Source organism: Brassica rapa, chromosome A03 (assembly GCF_000309985.2).
Source record: "Brassica rapa cultivar Chiifu-401-42 chromosome A03, CAAS_Brap_v3.01, whole genome shotgun sequence".
Lineage (NCBI taxonomy): Eukaryota > Viridiplantae > Streptophyta > Magnoliopsida > Brassicales > Brassicaceae > Brassica > Brassica rapa.
Window position 1 is genome coordinate 3,100,039 of NC_024797.2, and position 19,612 is coordinate 3,119,650.

At 35.0% G+C, this 19,612-nt stretch overlaps 3 protein-coding genes and 1 long non-coding RNA gene across 4 annotated transcripts; 2 read left to right on the top strand and 2 right to left on the bottom strand.

Annotated features, from left to right (window-relative positions):
• Positions 1–1,306: 1,306 nt before the first annotated feature.
• LOC117132579 lies at positions 1,307–7,562 on the bottom strand. The gene is made up of 2 exons (XR_004456218.1): positions 3,725–7,562; positions 1,307–1,411 (listed from the first exon to the last, which is right to left on the bottom strand). It is a non-coding gene; the product is annotated as an uncharacterized LOC117132579 (long non-coding RNA).
• A 686-nt stretch (positions 7,563–8,248) lies between these two features.
• On the top strand, positions 8,249–11,280 carry LOC103856175 (protein NSP-INTERACTING KINASE 1). The gene is made up of 9 exons (XM_009133265.3): positions 8,249–8,618; positions 8,733–8,865; positions 8,945–9,016; positions 9,092–9,235; positions 9,313–9,384; positions 9,475–9,534; positions 9,610–9,707; positions 9,794–9,943; positions 10,034–11,280. The coding sequence occupies exons 1-9, from the start codon at positions 8,501–8,503 to the stop codon at positions 11,095–11,097; spliced, it is 1,911 nt and encodes a 636-aa protein (XP_009131513.1). The 5' UTR covers positions 8,249–8,500; the 3' UTR covers positions 11,098–11,280.
• A 1,303-nt stretch (positions 11,281–12,583) lies between these two features.
• LOC103856176 (very-long-chain enoyl-CoA reductase) lies at positions 12,584–13,671 on the top strand. Its single transcript, XM_009133266.3, has 2 exons — positions 12,584–13,004; positions 13,096–13,671. Exons 1-2 carry the CDS (start codon positions 12,666–12,668, stop codon positions 13,570–13,572), a joined length of 816 nt encoding a protein of 271 aa, XP_009131514.1. The 5' UTR covers positions 12,584–12,665; the 3' UTR covers positions 13,573–13,671.
• On the bottom strand, positions 13,436–19,414 carry LOC103856177. Its single transcript, XM_033287282.1, has one exon. It carries the CDS (start codon positions 15,260–15,262, stop codon positions 15,110–15,112), a length of 153 nt encoding a protein of 50 aa, XP_033143173.1. The 5' UTR covers positions 15,263–19,414; the 3' UTR covers positions 13,436–15,109.
• Positions 19,415–19,612: the final 198 nt, after the last annotated feature.

Here is a 19,612-nt window from a genome sequence, read left to right on the forward strand (position 1 = left end):
AGGTAAAAGAGGAGTTTATTGGTAGGACTTAAAGTTGTTTCTTAGTAATATTTTTATTTAATAATTGATTAGTTTTAAATAAATATTAAACATTATATTGAATTATAAAAAACTTAAACAGTACAAACTAGCAAAACAAAAAAAAAATTACAAAATCCGAAAAAAAACATACATATTATTGAATTTTTAAAAACTTAATTTTGAAAATGTCCAAATTTTTCCCATATATGTTCGACCAAATCTTCTTTTAATTGGTGATGGATTTGTGGATTGCGAACTTCTTTGCGACGACCGATTATATTGCCGTGTTTTGTAGACTTTTTGACGGTTGCCCTAAGATCCTCATCTCGAAATTCTTCAACCGTGTCTGCATCTCGTTCATCCTCAACAATCATATTATGAAGTATGAGACATGCTTTCATAATATTTGAAATTTTGTTTTTACTCCATAAATTAGATGGATTTCTAACAACGGCGAACCTAGCTTGCAGGACCCCAAATGCACGCTCAACATCTTTTCTAACGGATTCTTGGGTTTTAGCAAATAAAGAATTTTTTTCACCCTGTGGTAGTGGGATAGATTGAATAAAAGTCGCCCATTTTGGATAAATACCATCCGCCAGATAGTAGGCCAAATTGTACTCGGTTCCGTTGACATAGAAATTTACTTCCGGAGCCATCCCGTTAATAATGTCATCAAAAACTGGTGATCGATCAAGAATATTAAGATCGTTCATAGTACCTGGAGCTCCAAAGAATGCGTGCCATATCCAGAGGTCATATGAAGCAACCGCCTCCAACACAATTGTTGGTTTTCCGGTTCCCCTTGAATACATTCCTTTCCAAGCGGTGGGGCAATTCTTCCACTCCCAATGCATACAATCGATGCTTCCCACCATCCCGGGAAATCCACGTTCTTCTCCTTTGTTGAGTAGTCTTTGAAGATCCTCCTCTGTGGGACGCCTGAGATAATGATCTCCAAACAACTGGATTATTCCAGCGGTAAAAAGGTGCAAACATTTACTAGCTGTTGTTTCACCAAGTCGTACATATTCGTCAACTATATCAGCTCCACCACCATAAGCCAATTGACGAATTGCTGCAGTACATTTCTGTAGCGGAGATAGACTTTTCCGTCCAACTGCATCTTCTTTAGCTTGAAAATACTCAATTTCTGTAGAGAGCCGATGGACAATAGTCAAGAACAATGACTTGTTCATTCGAAACTGGCGACGAAATATATTGTGTGGATATGTTGGAGTTTCGCTAAAATAATCATTCCAGAGCTGCTTGTCGCCTTCTTCTCGGTTCCTTTCGATAAAAACACGTTTTTTTCTTTCTTTTGGTTCTGGAAAAGGATTGTAGTTGTTTAAAAATTCTTCTAACGGGGCGTCTAAATCTGCATCGTCATCTACATGGTAGTGATAATGATAACGAGATGAAGATGCCATATAAGATAAAGGTGGAAAATAGAAATGGTGATTGAAGTAAGAGTAGAAGAAGGGGGATTTGTGTGTATTTCTAAACAGACCGCATGCGTGCTTTTATAGAATGAGGAGATGAGTGCAACCAAGTTTGATGGTTCGTAACACCCGTGATATGGTTGGTAACACCCGTGATGCTTCTTGTTCATCTTGTGAGTCTAAATTGTTTTGTTGTTGTAGAAACAAACAAAGACATGTGATAATTGGTTGTAATCGTTTTACATGTGCACTTTAAACAAGTGCTGCGGTTATAAAACATAAGCCGTTTAACATAAGAGTTTACAACATGTCATACTAAAGAGTTCAAAAAAAAGCCGTTAAACATAAGAGTTTCACAACAAAGCCTCCAACATAAGAGGTCACATACACGTTCAGATTCTACTTAGACACATACGATACATGGTTCACAACAAAGCCTCCAAACAAGTGATGCGGTTACTTAAACATTAGGACCACGCATATTATCACTAACATAACAATGAGAACACCTACAACGAGTTCAAAGCCTTTTCCAATTCTCTCTAGCCTAACCAACCTATGCTTTGTCTCTTTATGCAGTAGCTTTACCTGGTTAAGATGCGTCTCGTAATCACTCAGAAACGCTAGATAATCTACCTTATCACAGAGCTGGCTACACTGTGTCGATATGGCTCTGATCTCCTCCGTAGCCGCCACATCCCACCACTTCCAGACATGGCAGTCTCCGTCGTCGACGTTTTCACAGGTGTAGTACCTGCGCCCTGGATCATTTCTTGTGTGGGATGTGGCTAGGAGAGGGTCGCCACCGCAGTAACATTCCTTCGGGAAGCCAAACTCAACTTCAGGCTGCGGTGGGTAGTGACATCGCGCCGCATCAATCTCAGCTCAGTTGTTTTTCTCTTACCAGAAGCAGTAGTCTTAGGACTGTTGAGGCTTAACCACTTTTGTTCATGCCTCAAGATACACCAAGCATGCTCTAAGGTAAACTTTGATTTCTGGTCCGAGTAGTAGATGTCATGAGCCACCTTTAGGACGTCGTTGTCATTCTGGCCGCTGGTGATTTGTCTCTCTGCAGCAGCGTATGCTCCGCAGAACTTGTTCGTCTGGTCATTGATCTTTGACCACCTCTGCTTACAATTGTTATGAGAGCTCCCACCGCGACCCTCTAACGCATGAGGACTTGCTGCGTAGTAAGCTTCTACTCGTTTCCAGAAGGTGCCAAACTTCTGGTCGTTTCCAACAACGGCGTCTTTAGACGTGTTCAGCCAGGCGCTTATTAGTACCTCATCATCCGCAGGGGTCCACTTCTTTCTCTCCCGACGGCCCGCGGGTGTGTCTTCACTCACAGCTGGAGCCTGAGATTGTTGGGAGCTGAAAGGAGGGATATCGGGTTCTCCAAAGTTCACACTAGAGGGAGTACTTTCATATCGAAAGTTTTGATGGGGAATGTTATTTTCTCCTTGACTATTAAGAAGCCCTACATAACTACGATATTGGCTATATGGATTCGTTGAATCCATATCAGGATTCCTTGGATCCATGGCACAAGGTTAAGCAAAGAGGAGAGAAAGAAGAGTATGGAGTTAAGCGAAGAGGAAAGGAAGAAGAGGATGGGATTTTATGGTTGAAATGGTAACAAGTAATAAGTGAGAATCACCTAACAATTATCTACCAAAGTCTAATCATGAGTTATTACCCATCTAACACCTACAAAGCTAAAACTATCGGTTACATTTACATTTAATTAAAAGTTTCATTTGGTTATACTTTCAGACATCACAATGCATCACAGCAAATCAGAACAGCCATTCTCGTCATCGTTGTAAACAAAAACAGTATCTGGTTGCATTCTATTTTTAATTGGGCATTAACAACTACACTGACATGAAACGACAACTAACCACAACCTACAATCGTCAAATCAAACAATAACAACTACTCTAATCTGGAAAAGAAGCTAGAGAGGTTCATCGGCCATAAAACATTAACATTTAACAACAAATGATACAAACGGCAAATGAAACAATCCGCAAATGAAACAAGCATCGCATCTGTAAACCGTAAACATTTCATCACAACTAACACAAGAAGCTTCATGACACATCAAAGATAACAATGGATGCGGAGGAGATCCCAATTTTTATAATCTACTGTAATTAATGAAAACTACAAGTTCCCAATTTTTATAATCTACACACGGAATCAAGCAATCACAACAAACATCAACAAGAATCACATGCGGAGGAGATAAATCGACATACCTTTTTGATAGAGATCGGCGGAGAAGTTTGGGTCGGAGAATAGATCGGTCAGAAAGAGTGGTGAGACGAGCGCGACGAGAGAGTGGTGAGACGAGCGCGACGAGAGATCGGAGAGTATCGATCGCCTTTGGTATCGCCGTTCAGATAGACATACAGGAGAGAGGAGAGAGTTGTGAGATGAATGAGTTCAGTTGATGCCCTGATTTCTTCACTCCAATCAAACGCTGCCACCTGTGCCCAAGGACCAGCCCACAAAATCTCTTAACAAAGGACTTTCGATCCATATATCTTAGCTATTTCATCATTTTTCATTTTCTTTTAAGCCCAAATTGATATAGGACTTGTTTTCAGGACCCCAATAAGGATGCCCTGTTTCCATATTCCTTGTTCTTTTCTGACTATTGATAGATAAACAGGACCACAGCAACATTCGAATGTAGTGCTGGCCTTGTCGCGTTCTATATCGAATTCTTTTGTTCTCGTAGATCGATCACAATCTTGATATTCATATGTAAATGTTTCAAAACTTGCACCGTCTTCATTCTCATTGTCGATAGCATCATCTCTGCAAAGTCTTTTTGATTTTTTTATGCAGAGAGTGTGGAGAAGTAAAAGGACTGAACGAGGAGGAACAGATAGGCGAGAGAGAGACGTTGCAAGAAAAAAGAATAAGACAAGGTTTGATTGATGTTATTACAAGAAATGAGACAAAAGAGTGGAAGAAAGAAAGAAAGAGAGAGATGTGTCATCATTTCACTATGATTAGTTGCTATTTTGAAAAGGGGACCGTTTCAAGCCTTTGGATCCATCGGTGAATTTCTTGTTTTTGAAGCAAAGGCTGAGATTCTTCTGTTCTTTTATTTTTTTGTTAAAAGAAATATAAATAAAAAAGAAGGTATCACATTTCAACGAGGAGACAAGGTTTCTATCACTTTCCCGGATAAAAAAAGCTAAAAAGGAAAAACAGGAAAGAAAAAATGAAAAGCAAGAAAAAGGATGAAAGAATCAAATGCTGTAAGCACTAAGCACGCTTAGTTTTGCTTGTTTGGGACCGATAGTGTAAACTCAAATACTTACGCATGTATCATGCTAATTATTTATTTTAATTCTTTGCACATTTTATTTGAATGAGCTATAGACTAGCGATGATCGTATAGCCCCAGGTACCATCTTCTTTGATGCCACAACTTTTTGAACAATTTGTTTTTTTTTTCCTTTTTTGTTATCAACAACACACTGAAGCTTAATGCATTATCTGGTGTAATAATCACATAGACAAGGAAATGATGGCAAGTTGCTTCGACGATTCACTTTCATGGACCGGCAAGACATGGTTATAGTCATTCTTTCTTTCTTTCTATTTTTTTGTCACTCACTTGTTTATAATCATTCTATTTACAATTATGGATAAATTTATCCAAATAGAACATAACTAATTTCAAATTTTCATGATTTCAACGGTTCTAAGAAACAATATGATTATAATTTGTTTGTTGTTGTATACTTGTAAGGATAATAACAGTATCATCATCTTTTAGCTTATCAATATGCAACACAACTCAGCGATTATTAAGTTTACTTTGCATGGTTATATAGACTTACTCCGTCTACGTTTTCATTAACGCATTTTGAAATCTTATTACACACATGTTAGTATATCATTTTATATGATTAAAGCTATTACTTTAAGCGTAAATCAAGTTTACATACTTTATTAATAAAAACCACATTATTTTACTTGGAACTTGATGACAATTAGGTGAGCTAAAAAGACAAATACAAAACTCTAGGGAGTAAAGAACAAAGTATTAGACAATTGGGTCATTGCCATTGGGTGTGTAGTATATATATTACACTGTCAACCGTAAATATGCAATGTAATGGCTGTAAAACCCCTAAATAAACTAATTATCTATATGTTTTTTTTATGTACCACATCTTGATCTAGCCAGACGTACGTATATCCATTTTAATTATTTCTTCTTAATATGAATTCTTGACTCATTTATGATACTTTTCAGTAATCACAAAGAAAATGTATAGTAAAACTCAGTCTCTACTTTGAAGTTTAAACCAATGGAAATGTGACAATTGCGTATATCTTTTTGTTGTAAATAGCAAATTTTCTGTATCAAATTTATAATACCTGTAAATTGTCGTAATACAAATCACAAAAAAATAGAAGCAAATCGTATGTTCAAATAATACGACGGCCAATCATCTCATATAATGTCACCATACACTATTCACTTAACATTATTGAAGCTGTGACAGTATAGCTCCACCACCGCAGGCATAGGACTCAAGTTGGGAATCATATTTCTCTATCTGCATTCTGCACAATCTTTCTTGTCATGTTTTGTAATCTTATACAGTATTTATGTTTTTTACTTTTGTTTCCTCTGAAATTCACAGAACCCATTTTCCATCAAACGTCAAATCGACCAGAAAAGCATTAAACATTAATGATTGTCTCATAAATCGAGTTTTAAGAAACCGAGTCACGTGGACCAAACTATAAAACCTTGACTAATTCTTGATGCTTGGGAAAGTAATTCTTGAACAGAAAATGATACAGTATATTGTTCACCACAAATTTAGAATCTTTTTGTTTTGTTTCTTTCTCTTTGGTTAGGTCGCGGTACGTTTTGATGAAGATAACCATGATGTAAGAATGTTATATTTAAATGTACAGCACGTTGGAAAATCGTTTAAATGTGTGCGACATTATTTAAAATAAAATAAAAATAAATAAAGACACTTCACTAATCGAACAACATTTTTTGTCAACGTATATTACAAAATAAACTTTATAGGTGTTGGGATTTCTTAAACTTATCGACATCATGAAAACTTAAAAACAAAGAGTTTATATTCAGCTCTATTTATTAGGAGTCATTTATTAGTATTGTTTATTTGAATCAAACTAACTAATCCTCGAAAGATTTATATTTTAAAGAAAAAAATGGATCGATGATCTATTTTCACGATAACTATCACATAACATCAGAACAAATATCTGTAATAATTCTAACAGACTAAAATAAATAATTTTATTTAACCCCATATAGAGTTGTCTATATATTTTCAAAAAATGCAAATGCTTGTCATAATACAACTTTGCCAACTCACACATAGACAAAACCTAGTGAAAACGACAAATAGATTGGACAATGTAGGGTTAAAATTTTAATGTCTTGTACTTGGATTCTGGGTTATCTTAGTTTATATCTATCATATATATATACTATATGATCGTTAGGTCTTATAGTGGGATTTATCGAATATATTTCTTTTCAAAAAAGGCCAAGGCTCCACACAAATAAAAGAAAACCTAGCAAAGAACTGGAAATTGAATGTACATAGAAAATTCATTGTTAGTATTAGTTTATCAATGTAGGTCTCCTTTACTCTTATTTAGTAACAATTAGTTATAAATCTTAAATTAGTTTCCGACGCTAAAAAAAGTCTAAACGAGCGTGTGCTAGGATGAATACTACTCCTTATGTCCCATATTTTAATTAGTTTTAAGAAAAAATTTGTTTCGAACGGTCGATAATTTTACATATTTTGGTAATTTTTATATTTTCTGGTTATAATGTGGCCGATCAAATAGTATAATCTTTTTATAATTTTTTAATTTATTATTTAAACACTACTTTTTAAAAGGTAGCAACTTTATTAATATTACTACTTTTAGCCTAAACTACTTACGTTGTGAAACGGTATTATACTAACGGTTGTCGCACTACAAAGAAATATGTATGCAATAAAATTACAACGTATTGAATTTTGGCCAACAATATATTTAAGATGTTTGATTACTTCGTATCTCCACACATCGAGAAGACAAAGATGCTGAAAATTGAGTGGGCAACAAAATCAACAAGCAGTATAAAATTTCTTGAGCCTAGTTTCATCTTCTTTTTCAATATACTCCTCTCATCGAAGTTCTCACATTCTCAAAGCATATTAACCTTAAAGTTCGACTACATCTAAAAATATTACTATATACTGAGGTAAACATATAATGTATGTCCATAGATAATATACATATTTATATAGTTTAGCTATGCATGGCCAAGCGATGTAAACATGACAGTCATCGGTGTTTTTTTTGTTTTAACAATTCCTTTGAAACCCACTTAACTTTTTTCATGAAATTTATATACTGTATAAAAATAAATTAAATACTCTAAATATATGTGAAATAAATTTAAAAGAATGTGAGATAAGTATTTTAAAACAAAACAAGAAACCATAAGACTGATAGACAAAAACATGACAGAGTGGCAGCGAGCAAAAGAACAATATTATAATTTCCTGCTTTACTCTTTTTGATATTTGTATTCAGATTAGATTTGCTCTACTAACTATCCTTGTCCATTACAAAGAATATGGGCAAATATTAATATTCTTTTACATCTTTCACATAATTTTATTACCTTTTTAACGGTCTCCCCCCACACACAAGCTTTATCGACAGGCATGCTATGAACTTCACTTTAGACTACCAATGAATCTTGTATATCTTTTCCTTATTTTTTTCATTTCTGACACATAAAATAATAATTCTTTTCAATAAAGATTATGCTTTTTGGTGAAGTGGGTTCTTCTGCCATAGTAAGCAATCTAAAAGAAAAAATATAAAGATTTGGTGTTTTGATTCTTCCAATCTATTTTTCTCTTTCTCTCTCAAGTCTCTATCCATCAGAAACCAAATTATCTGGAAACTGAGTCTTGTTTTCTGCTCATTCCTTTCTCTCTGTTTCAACAATGAGGAGCAGTACTATAGTTATGATGATGAGAAGATCCTTGGTTTATCTCTTGGGATTTTTATACCTTCTCACATCTGTAAACGGTTTGCTTTCTTCTAATGGAGTTAACTTTGAAGGTAACTTAGTCTCACTTCTTAGCAACAAAATTTCCAGTTTTCTAGTTTTTTTTTCTCTCCTCCCTTTTGTCGTTCTTGATCCAAACTAATATGGCAAATGAAATTTTTCTCTAGTGCAAGCTTTGATGGACATAAAAGCTTCATTACATGACCCTCATGGTGTTCTTGATAGCTGGGATAGAGATGCTGTCGATCCTTGTAGTTGGACAATGGTCACTTGTTCTTCAGAAAACTTTGTCATTGGCTTGTGAGTTTCAAATTTTACATTAATAATTCATTTATTATATCAGTGAGCAAGTTCATGTATTACTTGAATTTTATTACAGGGGCACACCTAGTCAGAACTTATCTGGTACACTATCTCCAAGCATTACCAACTTAACAAATCTTCGGATAGTGTGAGTACTTAATTACTTATGCTTAATAAAAGTTTTTGTGTGTGTGTGTTCTTGATGGTTTTTTTTTTCTTGCAGGCTGTTACAGAACAACAACATAACAGGAAAAATACCTTCTGAGTTTGGTCGGCTTACAAGGCTTGAGACTCTTGATCTCTCTGATAACTTCTTCCTCGGTGAAGTTCCTTTTTCACTAGGCTATCTTCGAAGCTTGCAATACATGTAAGAACAGAAGAAACGTTGTTCATATATCTCTTAAACACAATATGATCTTAATATGTCATATTGTGTATCATCAGGAGACTTAACAACAACTCTCTCTCCGGAGTTATTCCTCTGTCACTATCCAATATGACTCAGCTCGCCTTACTGTAAGCTAAATTAATCTTCAGTTCACATTAACGAGTAACCATGTCATAAATAGAGACTTAAGATTTGATCTGTTTTATTTTTTTCCCCAGTGATTTATCATACAACAATCTTAGTGCTCCAGTCCCAAGATTTGCTGCAAAGACCTTTAGGTGATTGATTCTTTCTCTATGTCTCACTCTCTCTCTATAGCTTTGTTCAGCATTAATAGTCCTTTTGATTTACAGCATCGTTGGGAACCCACTGATATGTCCTACGGGTAAGGAACCAGACTGCAATGGAACTACATTGATACCAATGTCCATGAACTTGAATGATACTGGAGGTAACTAACTAACTAGCTACTTGAAGTAAGCTTTATATATGCTGATCTTTGATGATACCTAACCAACATTACTTTCTCTTTTTAAGCTCCTTTATACACCGGTAGATCTAAGAACCACAAAATGGCAATAGCCGTAGGAGCTAGCGTTGGGACTGTATCAATGATCTTCATAGCTGTTGGGCTGTTTCTCTGGTGGAGACAAAGAAACAACCAGAACACATTCTTTGATGTTAAAGGTTTGATACTTATGTTTTTCTTACTTGCATGCAACAAACACTCTTACAAGAATCATTTGTAACAAAGTTCATTAATAATGTTTTCATCAGATGGGCATTATCATGAGGAAGTTTCACTTGGAAACCTGAGGAGGTTCGGCTTCAGGGAGCTTCAGATTGCGACGAATAACTTTAGCAGTAAGAACTTATTGGGGAAAGGTGGCTATGGGAATGTATACAAAGGTATACTTGGAGACAACACCGTGGTTGCGGTGAAAAGGCTTAAAGATGGAAATGCATTAGGAGGAGAGATTCAGTTTCAGACAGAAGTCGAAATGATCAGTTTAGCTGTTCACAGAAACCTCTTAAGACTCTATGGCTTCTGCATCACGCAAGCTGAGAAGCTTCTTGTTTATCCTTACATGTCTAATGGAAGTGTTGCATCTAGAATGAAAGCCAAACCAGTTCTTGATTGGAGCATTAGGAAGAAGATAGCTATAGGAGCTGCAAGAGGGCTTGTGTATCTCCATGAGCAATGTGATCCCAAGATTATCCACCGTGATGTCAAAGCAGCTAATATACTTCTTGATGACTACTGTGAAGCTGTGGTCGGTGACTTTGGTTTGGCTAAGCTCTTGGATCACCAAGATTCTCATGTCACAACTGCCGTGAGAGGCACGGTTGGTCACATAGCTCCTGAGTATCTCTCAACTGGTCAGTCCTCTGAGAAAACCGATGTTTTCGGGTTTGGGATTCTTCTCCTTGAGCTTGTAACAGGCCAAAGAGCTCTTGAGTTTGGTAAAGCGGCTAACCAGAAAGGCGCAATGCTTGAGTGGGTGAAAAAGATACATCAAGAGAAGAATCTTGAGGTGCTTGTGGATAAACAGTTGCTGAAGAATAAGAGCTATGATGAGATTGAGTTGGAAGAAATGGTGAGAGTGGCTTTGTTGTGCACACAGTATCTGCCTGGACATAGACCGAAAATGTCTGAAGTTGTTAGAATGCTGGAAGGTGATGGACTTGCTGAGAGATGGGAAGCTTCTCAGAGATCAGATAGTGGTTCAAAATATAGCAACAGGGTAAATGAGTTGATGTCATCTTCAGATAGATACTCTGATCTTACTGATGACTCTACTTTACTTGCGCAAGCAATGGAGCTCTCTGGTCCTAGATGAAATCTTAAGAAGAAGAAGAAGAACATGTTTTTGTTTCTTGAATCTTGAAGGACTCTTGTTCCTTTTTGTTGTTGTATAATATAGAGTTTTTTTTGGGGGAATGGTTTGTATCTGTAATTGTATAGGCGTGTTATGTAAGAAATTTTATTTACCGTACTTAAGAGTTAGATTCGATTTACCTTACTTTCTCCAAATATGAAATATGTCAGCTGAATCTGAGTTCTCTTGAATCAAAACTTGTTTTCTTTTTTGTTGTTTCAAGATTTTTGAGATAAGTGATGTGACCTTATTGGATGAAACAAAAGACCTTGGTGCATCCAATCGCCGCCATCTCGCTGCACTATACTGTGGTGCTACTTCTGGATTTGAGGTATGTTGATTTTATTTCCTCTCTTTTCCCAATTCATCTTCTTGGCCATGAATGATACTAAAAAAATCTGTATTATTCAGCTTGTACATGGTCTCGTGGATAGAATCATGGAAGTTATGGGAGTCCCATTTTTGCCAAACGGTGACAAGACCGGGTACCATATAAACCGCTCTGAAGTAAGCTTCTTTTCTGCGAGTTACATTTTGTCTTTCATTACCAAACGCAAACACTCAAAACTATTTTTTTGCTCTAATCTGTGAAAAGGAACCTGAGTTTTTACCTGTTGGACAAGCTAGCATTATTTACAAAGGGAAACATATTGGTAACTTTGGAATCGTGCATCCTCAGGTAATACGGGCTTCATCTTTGTTTTGATTGAAAATAAATCAAAACCAAGCAGTTTGGTCTGTGATTTAAACCGGTCTGTTATTTTTATTGCTCCAGGTTTTGAACAACTTTGACATCACTGATCCATGCTCTTTCGTTGAGATAGACATCGAAGCTTTCCTTTAGAAATATTTTATTATTCTATGCATTGCTCAACTGTTACAAATATCGATTATGTTTGATCTTAGGATAAATAGGAGGTAGTTAAAAAAAGGATAAATATAGTATACTTACAAATTCTTTAGCTTTTTTTTCGTTTGATGGATTAAATTATTTACATTTAGCATACTTATTATTTCGATATTGGTATACATACATTGGCGTTTTAACTTTATTCTGAAGTGTGAACTACAAATTTTGATATTGATTGTTATTATTATTTTGCACTTCTGTATGCACACTACCGACCGATCAATAGGATAACACGCAAGTTTATATATGTTGCTACGCGAAACAGCGTGAAGGCTGTAAAAGCAACTACAAATGGATACGATACATACTCACGGTAGATGAGATGTGTTCACACAAGGATTCAAAGTCAAGACTTACCACCACCCACAACTTTATATGTTTCCACGATCGTTTGTTTGTTACGTAAATAAAATCAAAGAGTTGACCAAAAGAAAACGACAGCTAAATCATACCATATCTGAATAATTGCATCTGGTTACGTGTCCGTGTCTCCTTGGGAATATTTATCATTTAAAACATAATAAAAAAATTGTCGCTATAAATACAAGAAAGTTCGAGACGACATTAATCATTCAATTTCCAGAAACAGCTTCGTCTTCTTACAAAGAACAAAAGAAAAATGGACATGGCGACAAGTTTCGTGTATCCACCACCTCCGTCGATGTTGCTCAATACTATGAGCGTCGTGGGTTTAGCCGCTCTTGCGCAGATCGGTTGGTCTGAAGTGAGAGGAAACCATCTCAAATACTCCAAATTCGCATCATCATCATCATCAGCATCACCACAACCACAAAAGCACCGATTCGGCAGCTTCTCCAGCCGAATCGGAATGCTTTTGCTATACACACCAGCCTTCCTAGCCGCCGCAGCGTCCTTCTTCGTCTTACCTTCCGATGACCTCAGATTCCTTCTCCTCAAATCCGCACTTTCCCTCCATTTCCTCAAAAGAATCTTCGAGGTAAACCCCTCTCCCTCTCTCAGGCATTTCGTCGAACAGTTTATACTCATCATTTTAAAGTTTCCTCTCTCTAACGCATTTCATCGAACAGGTTATGTTCATTCACAAGTACAGCGGAGAGATGGCTGTAGACTCAGCTTTCCTCATAACCAGCAGCTACTTCTCCTCCACGGTCTTGATGCTATACAGCCAGAGCTTCGCACTTGGACTAACCGAGCCACATTTCGATCTGAAACTCCTCGGGGTTGTCATGTTTGTTGTGGGAATCGTTGGGAATCTCTATCACCATGTTCTTCTAGCTAAGCTGAGGAACGAAGAAGGTGGGAAGAAAGTGTACAAGATACCAAAAGGAGGTCTGTTTAATACAGTCATATGCCCTCATTACCTGTTCGAGATCATTGTGTTTTGGAGCTTCTTTATGGTTTCTCAGACCATTTACTCGTTTTCTTTCGCCATGGGAACAACTTTCTATCTCATTGGTCGGAGCTATGCTACGAGAAGATGGTATCTTTCCAAGTTTGATGACTTCCCTAAGCATGTCAAAGCTCTTATTCCCTTTGTATTCTAGACATGTTTCTATTACCAAACTCTTGTTCTTGATTATTTTGTTGTCAAATTTTCATTTATACGTTCGTGATTGGAATAAAAGTTTACGATTTTAAGACGAGCCCAAGAAAGAATAAATATTATTGGGCTATTGTTTTGAAGCCCAAATAATATTACTGGGCTACCATTCGAATTTTAAAATATCGCAAGCAAACACGCATGTTAATGTGAGTAGCCTCCACGGACCATTTCTATAAACAATTTATATTGACGTATCAGACTTAAACCTCCAAGGAAACGTTAAACCCTTCGATACCCGTTAAATGAAACGATGCGATTTGAGATATCTTAAAGAACTACATGACATCAGAACCGGCTCAATATTTTGATGAGCCATAGGGCAAAAGTAATTTTGTACTCCTAAATTTAGGTTTTAATTTTTTCTAAAAAAAAACGTTATAAGTAATATTTTTGTAAGTTTGTGATGAAAAAAAAATAGACATCCAATTTCGTTTGAAATAGATTAAATTTGTACAAAAAATATATATACAAAATCAGAACCTTTAATTTTTATTATATGGGAGACATCGGGTTAGGGCTGGTACGGGGTGGCGCACTGCCTGTCTCCTCCTAAGCCGCCTCTACATGGCTTTGTTTTGGATCAAAACTACATGGCATTAATTAGAATTCTAAACCGTGAGTTATATTGAATATTCGCTTAAAAATATCAACCTGAAAAAAAGAAATTAGGTTTTCTTGCGATTTTTGGGTGACCTTGGGAGAAGCTACAAGTTGAGCTGAAAATTCACGAGGTATGTCGAATCTAACGTGGAGACTGTTGGTTATGACTAGGTCTAGGTGGTATCAGTTGGGAGATGAGCTAGCTGGTACCAAGTTGTTCAAGTTTAATATTTGACCTAAAAAGTGTAATTGTGACGCGAGACAATTATTTTGATTGTCGCACACGAAAAGTTTCCTTGCCGTAAACTGGATTCCAGTCACTCATTCAAATGGCTTACTGCATCCAAAATAATTTGAAGTTTTTGACAAATTTATAAGAAAGAGGGACATGGACGAGGTTAAAAACAAACCGATACATGGTACTCGAGAATCATCATAGACATTAAAAGAAAATATTACTCTTTTAATTTCTTGACACACCTATGGTCGGATCTCATTTTCATAACTAGTAGTTTTATAATCAACAGTGATGGTTGTACTAGTGGTCTCGAATCCAAATCTATCATATTGATATTTTACATCTCTAGACAATCTGATATCACATTATAGAATACGATATAGTACTTTAATATTGATGAATCAATATATAAGCCATTGCATAATGTAAATATTAGTTTAAAAACAACCAACGAAACGGTTGAGGTCACTATATATACAATTCGGTAGAACTCACAAAATTAAACCAAGCAAACCGGTTTTCACCCTACCTCTAACACCACTCTTCCCTCATTTAGTAACCCACATGCACACATACTCAACGTGTGGTACGTGCATACATACATTTGAACCTGGCACGGTTCGAAAACTTTTATTTCCGATCAATCATGCCAGCAAAGGAGCATGACCACACATCTTCTGATGATGTAAATCCTTCCCTTCTGTTCTTTAATATGCTTCCCCAATCTTCTACATATTGATCTCTTCTTCTGCTTTGATCTCTCTGAGCTCATCATGACCCTCTTTGTTTCCATAATCTGACACAATTTGATATAACAATGGGTGAACAGTTGTCGTAGGTAATGAGACCTGTTTCTATCTTTTTAAGAAGTAAGCGAAAACGCAATATTGTTTTTTGGTAATTTTAGACTGATATAGAAGAAAGCGCTTTGGATAGATGAGAACTGATTTGAAGGAGAATTCACTTGTGGAGGTGTATATATATAGAGGGAACTTGGTGCAATGCATGCATGGTTACATTTTTCAGTTAATATTATATATATACACATCAATCACCCAAAATGCAATACAAATTACTAACTATAAAATATATTGGCATTCACTATATAAAACCAAAAATGATCCTATTAAATATGAGATAAAATATATATATGATTATATTTTTTAAATAACTGTATTTAATGCAGATGATCAAACAAAATATCAGTTTTAATCCTATTAAATTATTTCTACTAACTAGAGAGATTTGAATATGGTGTATAAATTTAAAAGTGCACTAATATGATTGGTAAAACAAATTATATACGCGAAAATCCTAAAATAAACTTAAATAAAAACGGATAAATATATACTAATGACTTCATCAAACCCAACAAAATTGGAACTTGGGCTCATTAGTCTTGTCAATTGAACCAGACTAATACGGCTATCAAACTAAGTGCATGTAAAACACAATACCACGTGTCTTTTCTCGTGTTCCACCATGCAATCAAGCATAAGTTGAACCTGGCCTTGCTACAAAGTCTCCAGTTCTGAACCATACAACTTAATGATTTTAATGTATTAGACATGTTTCTTTTGCTGCCAATTTAATTAATTCCATTTCAATATACCAGAGCATAATATACGGGGAACTATTTATTCAGTGGTCACCATACACTAGTTCTATTTTTCATATGTACTTTTCAAAACCGAACTTTATGATATACGGAAGTAATTGTATTTAGTTTTAATAGACAGTCAAAATTTGGTGGACATATCTCAACTAGATGTTATGCCCATATATATTTTGATGTAGTCCTTGCAAGAAGTAAAAAAACATCAGTTTGAATTTTCAGAAGACAGTTAATTCAGAAGACACATTTTAATACCAGTAAGTTTTTTTTTTTTTTGGTAAAATGTTAAATAAACTTTAATACCAGTAAGTTACTAGGACTTATCAATAATGTAATGCTTTTGGCCGACCAAAAGAGGCAATATTTTGAAGCAAAAAATAACTGAACAGAGACAAGTCATGAAATTGTTTCTCCCAAGTTCATGATGTTCCCTCGTTTCCCAATCCACTTGAAATAACTTTCTGTTTCTGTAAAAACCACTTGTACACCCGTTCAAAATACTTGTGTTATTAAACAATAAAAAATATAATCGAGAAATGTAAATCAAAAAAGGTAGCGAAGGATATGATGTAGAGCCAACAACACGTGACAATAGCGTGACTGCATGCTTACTGTTTGGCATAATCCAGACAACTTGTTTATCTTGCCCCCTGACTAATGCTGATGTGATTAATTTTCTTATTGATAGTTTTTTGCACACAAATTATTGAGTAGATGTAACAGTGAACTTGAACATGATTTAAATATCATTAGGCCGTATCTTTGCCTTGGATTAATCAAAGATTGTGTCCGCGATTAAAAACACAGTACGGTTCAACGCATGAAGTACTAGTTTCGTCTTTGTTATAAAAAGTTTGGTTAACTAATCATTGTTTAGAGACTTTATAGTAGGGTGATTAGTTTCTGTTTTATGAAGCATCCGATATCTTGGAAGTAGTGGACACCTCACATATAAGTATTGATATATAAATACATCTGTTACAGAATTGAAGATATTTCTCTCTAGTTATTAACTATAGGAATTGAAGATATTTCTCTCTAGTTATTAACTACTATAGGACTTTCTGTGTGAAATCTCTTTTTAGAGATACAATCTTACATGGAATTTTAAGACAAACAAAAACTTTTGTTTATTTTTGTTCATGTATATAGTCAGAACCGGGCCTTACAAGTAAGCTGAAGAAACTACTGTTTTATTGGCCCATTGGTTTCCCAGATTACTCATAGTCATAGTCTAATCTCACACAAATTAAACTTACTAGTTCATTTGTCCATTAGTTTCCCAGCTCATACGCGATCACAAATTTTAAGATATGAATTCCACCAATTTTAAATACTTTTAAACAAAATACAAGTAAAGTAGTACTTTTTAACAAAAAAAAAAATCTGCTTTTAATTTTTACTTAGCCTATAAATATCCTATCATCCACAATTTGTCTGAAACTCTTATAAAAGGGGTCAAACAAATAAATTTTCACATGAATATGTACTAACCTGCGATGAATCTAGTTTTATCACATTGAAAAAGTGGTTCGTAAGTATCGGCGGGAAAAAAAAGAGAAACTGCTGTGCAAAACACTAAAAAGAAAGAATCTGCTCTCTGAAAAAAAAAAGAATCTGCTCAAATTTGAATTTTGTGGGTAAAAGTTTTAACAGATGAACAACAAAATAGACAAAAGAAAATACAAAAATAATTATAAAAAACTGCAAGAAGAAAAAGAAAAGACAAAGATTATATATTAAAGAATTATTTTTTCATATTTCACCTGTCATAAGTGATGCCTACATTTGCATGCCTCTTCTGCTCCCACCTCAATCATTAGTTTCTAGCTTTCTGTTGTAGCCCGCTTCTTTTAAGTTGCTTAACCGGTCCAGACCGAATAGCTTTACTCAGTCGGTTTGTATATTCCTTAAAACCTAAATTTTTAGAATTAGCAACCACGGATTTATCTACATATCAGCTCTGAGTTTATATTTGGCTATGCTTTGAATTTGTTTAATGAAATAGAGCAACTAATCGTAAATAGTTTCGATCAATTTCAACTCAATACGTTTCCAGTGATCATCTTATTATCCTAAGCACTCCTATGTCCAAAGTCATTAGCATGTGATCAAAATATATATAAAAAATACATGAAAGTTCAATTAATTTGGATACATTGGTCATACATTCATGATTGAAGAGACTCACTTGTTCTAAGAATACATGACTAGTTGATAGTTAGTCATCTTCGTCACATGTACACCGATGATGAAGGTGACATTCACATGGACATGAATATATTGATATGTGTATGACCACAAACCACTCTTTATAGATTCTCTTCATTTTGAGGCCACTTGATCTCACATCAAATTATTTTGCCTCACCATAACCAAACAAAAGAAGACCATGTTATTGAAAACAACTGCACTCTATAATCTATATATATACACATACACCCATATTATGTTAATAACTCCATCACCCTATCCAATCTTCACATTCTGCCAACCCCCTCAACATGTGCCACCATCGCTCCTTTGGTCCATCCCTCTCAATTTCAAACGTTGGCCAACAACATTTTTCGTTGGTCCAGTCTTAAACTTTCATTGTTTTCACACACACACATATATGGGAGTACTATATATGTATTAGCACTTCACTACTTTGTACACATAATACTGTCAAAAGGAAAAGAAGAAGTCTCTTCTTATAGATTGTTAATGAACCGTTTTATAAGAAACTCATCTGAAATGGGATACTAAATTACGTAAAAGATGGTAGAATCTTAAGAGCATATCGGAACGGTCTGGTAGACTAGTTTCCACTACTTTTCATTTTAATGTATTAACCAACTAAAGTGAATAATAAGTCGTTTTCTATCAAATTATTAAAAATGTTTTATTTACTATCATGCTTTCAACATTTCATTTGATGTGAACACTATTATATTAGGTGAAATGGCATGTGGTTATTAACCACTCATAATAAATCATATATCCACCATTCCAAAACCTGTGCCAATTTTTTCAACTCACAAATAGCGTGTACCAGTGATACTACTGCCACTTAAAAATCAGAGTTGTTACGACGAGCTAAAATTAATGAAAACAGCAAACACCAATATGTTTTTTTTTTCGATCATCTAATAATTTTATTGAGAAGAACAAGGAACTTACGAGAACATTACATAGCCAGAAAAAATACCAATATGTTTAGAACCACAACAATTCCAATATCTTATATTTCATTTATTTACTTTTGCATTTGGTGACAGTCATTAAGAATTAATTTAATCATTTATCCAGTATAAAATTGATCATGGCACACACACACACGTATATATATGTGAGATATTAAAAGCAAACTGAAAAATGTTTTTTTAAAAGAAAGTGAATTCAAAATATTGAAAAGGAAAGACCATATTTAAAGTAAATAAAAAATACTACAAAAAAACAGAAAATGCCAACTGAGTTTGATTCCTATAAATGGATTACACCCAAGAAAAAACAAAATGCTATATTGCAAGACTTTTAAAAATACAG

Coding starts and splice junctions, on each gene's coding strand:
- LOC103856175 (XM_009133265.3), top strand. CDS start 8,501: ATGAGGAGCAGTACTATAGTTATGATGATGAGAAGATCCTTGGTTTAT. Junction 8,619..8,732: donor TAATGGAGTTAACTTTGAAG/GTAACTTAGTCT, acceptor ATTTTTCTCTAG/TGCAAGCTTTGATGGACATA. Junction 9,017..9,091: donor TTAACAAATCTTCGGATAGT/GTGAGTACTTAA, acceptor TTTTTCTTGCAG/GCTGTTACAGAACAACAACA.
- LOC103856176 (XM_009133266.3), top strand. CDS start 12,666: ATGGACATGGCGACAAGTTTCGTGTATCCACCACCTCCGTCGATGTTG. Junction 13,005..13,095: donor TCCTCAAAAGAATCTTCGAG/GTAAACCCCTCT, acceptor TTCATCGAACAG/GTTATGTTCATTCACAAGTA.
- LOC103856177 (XM_033287282.1), bottom strand. CDS start 15,262: ATGGAAACAAAGAGGGTCATGATGAGCTCAGAGAGATCAAAGCAGAAG.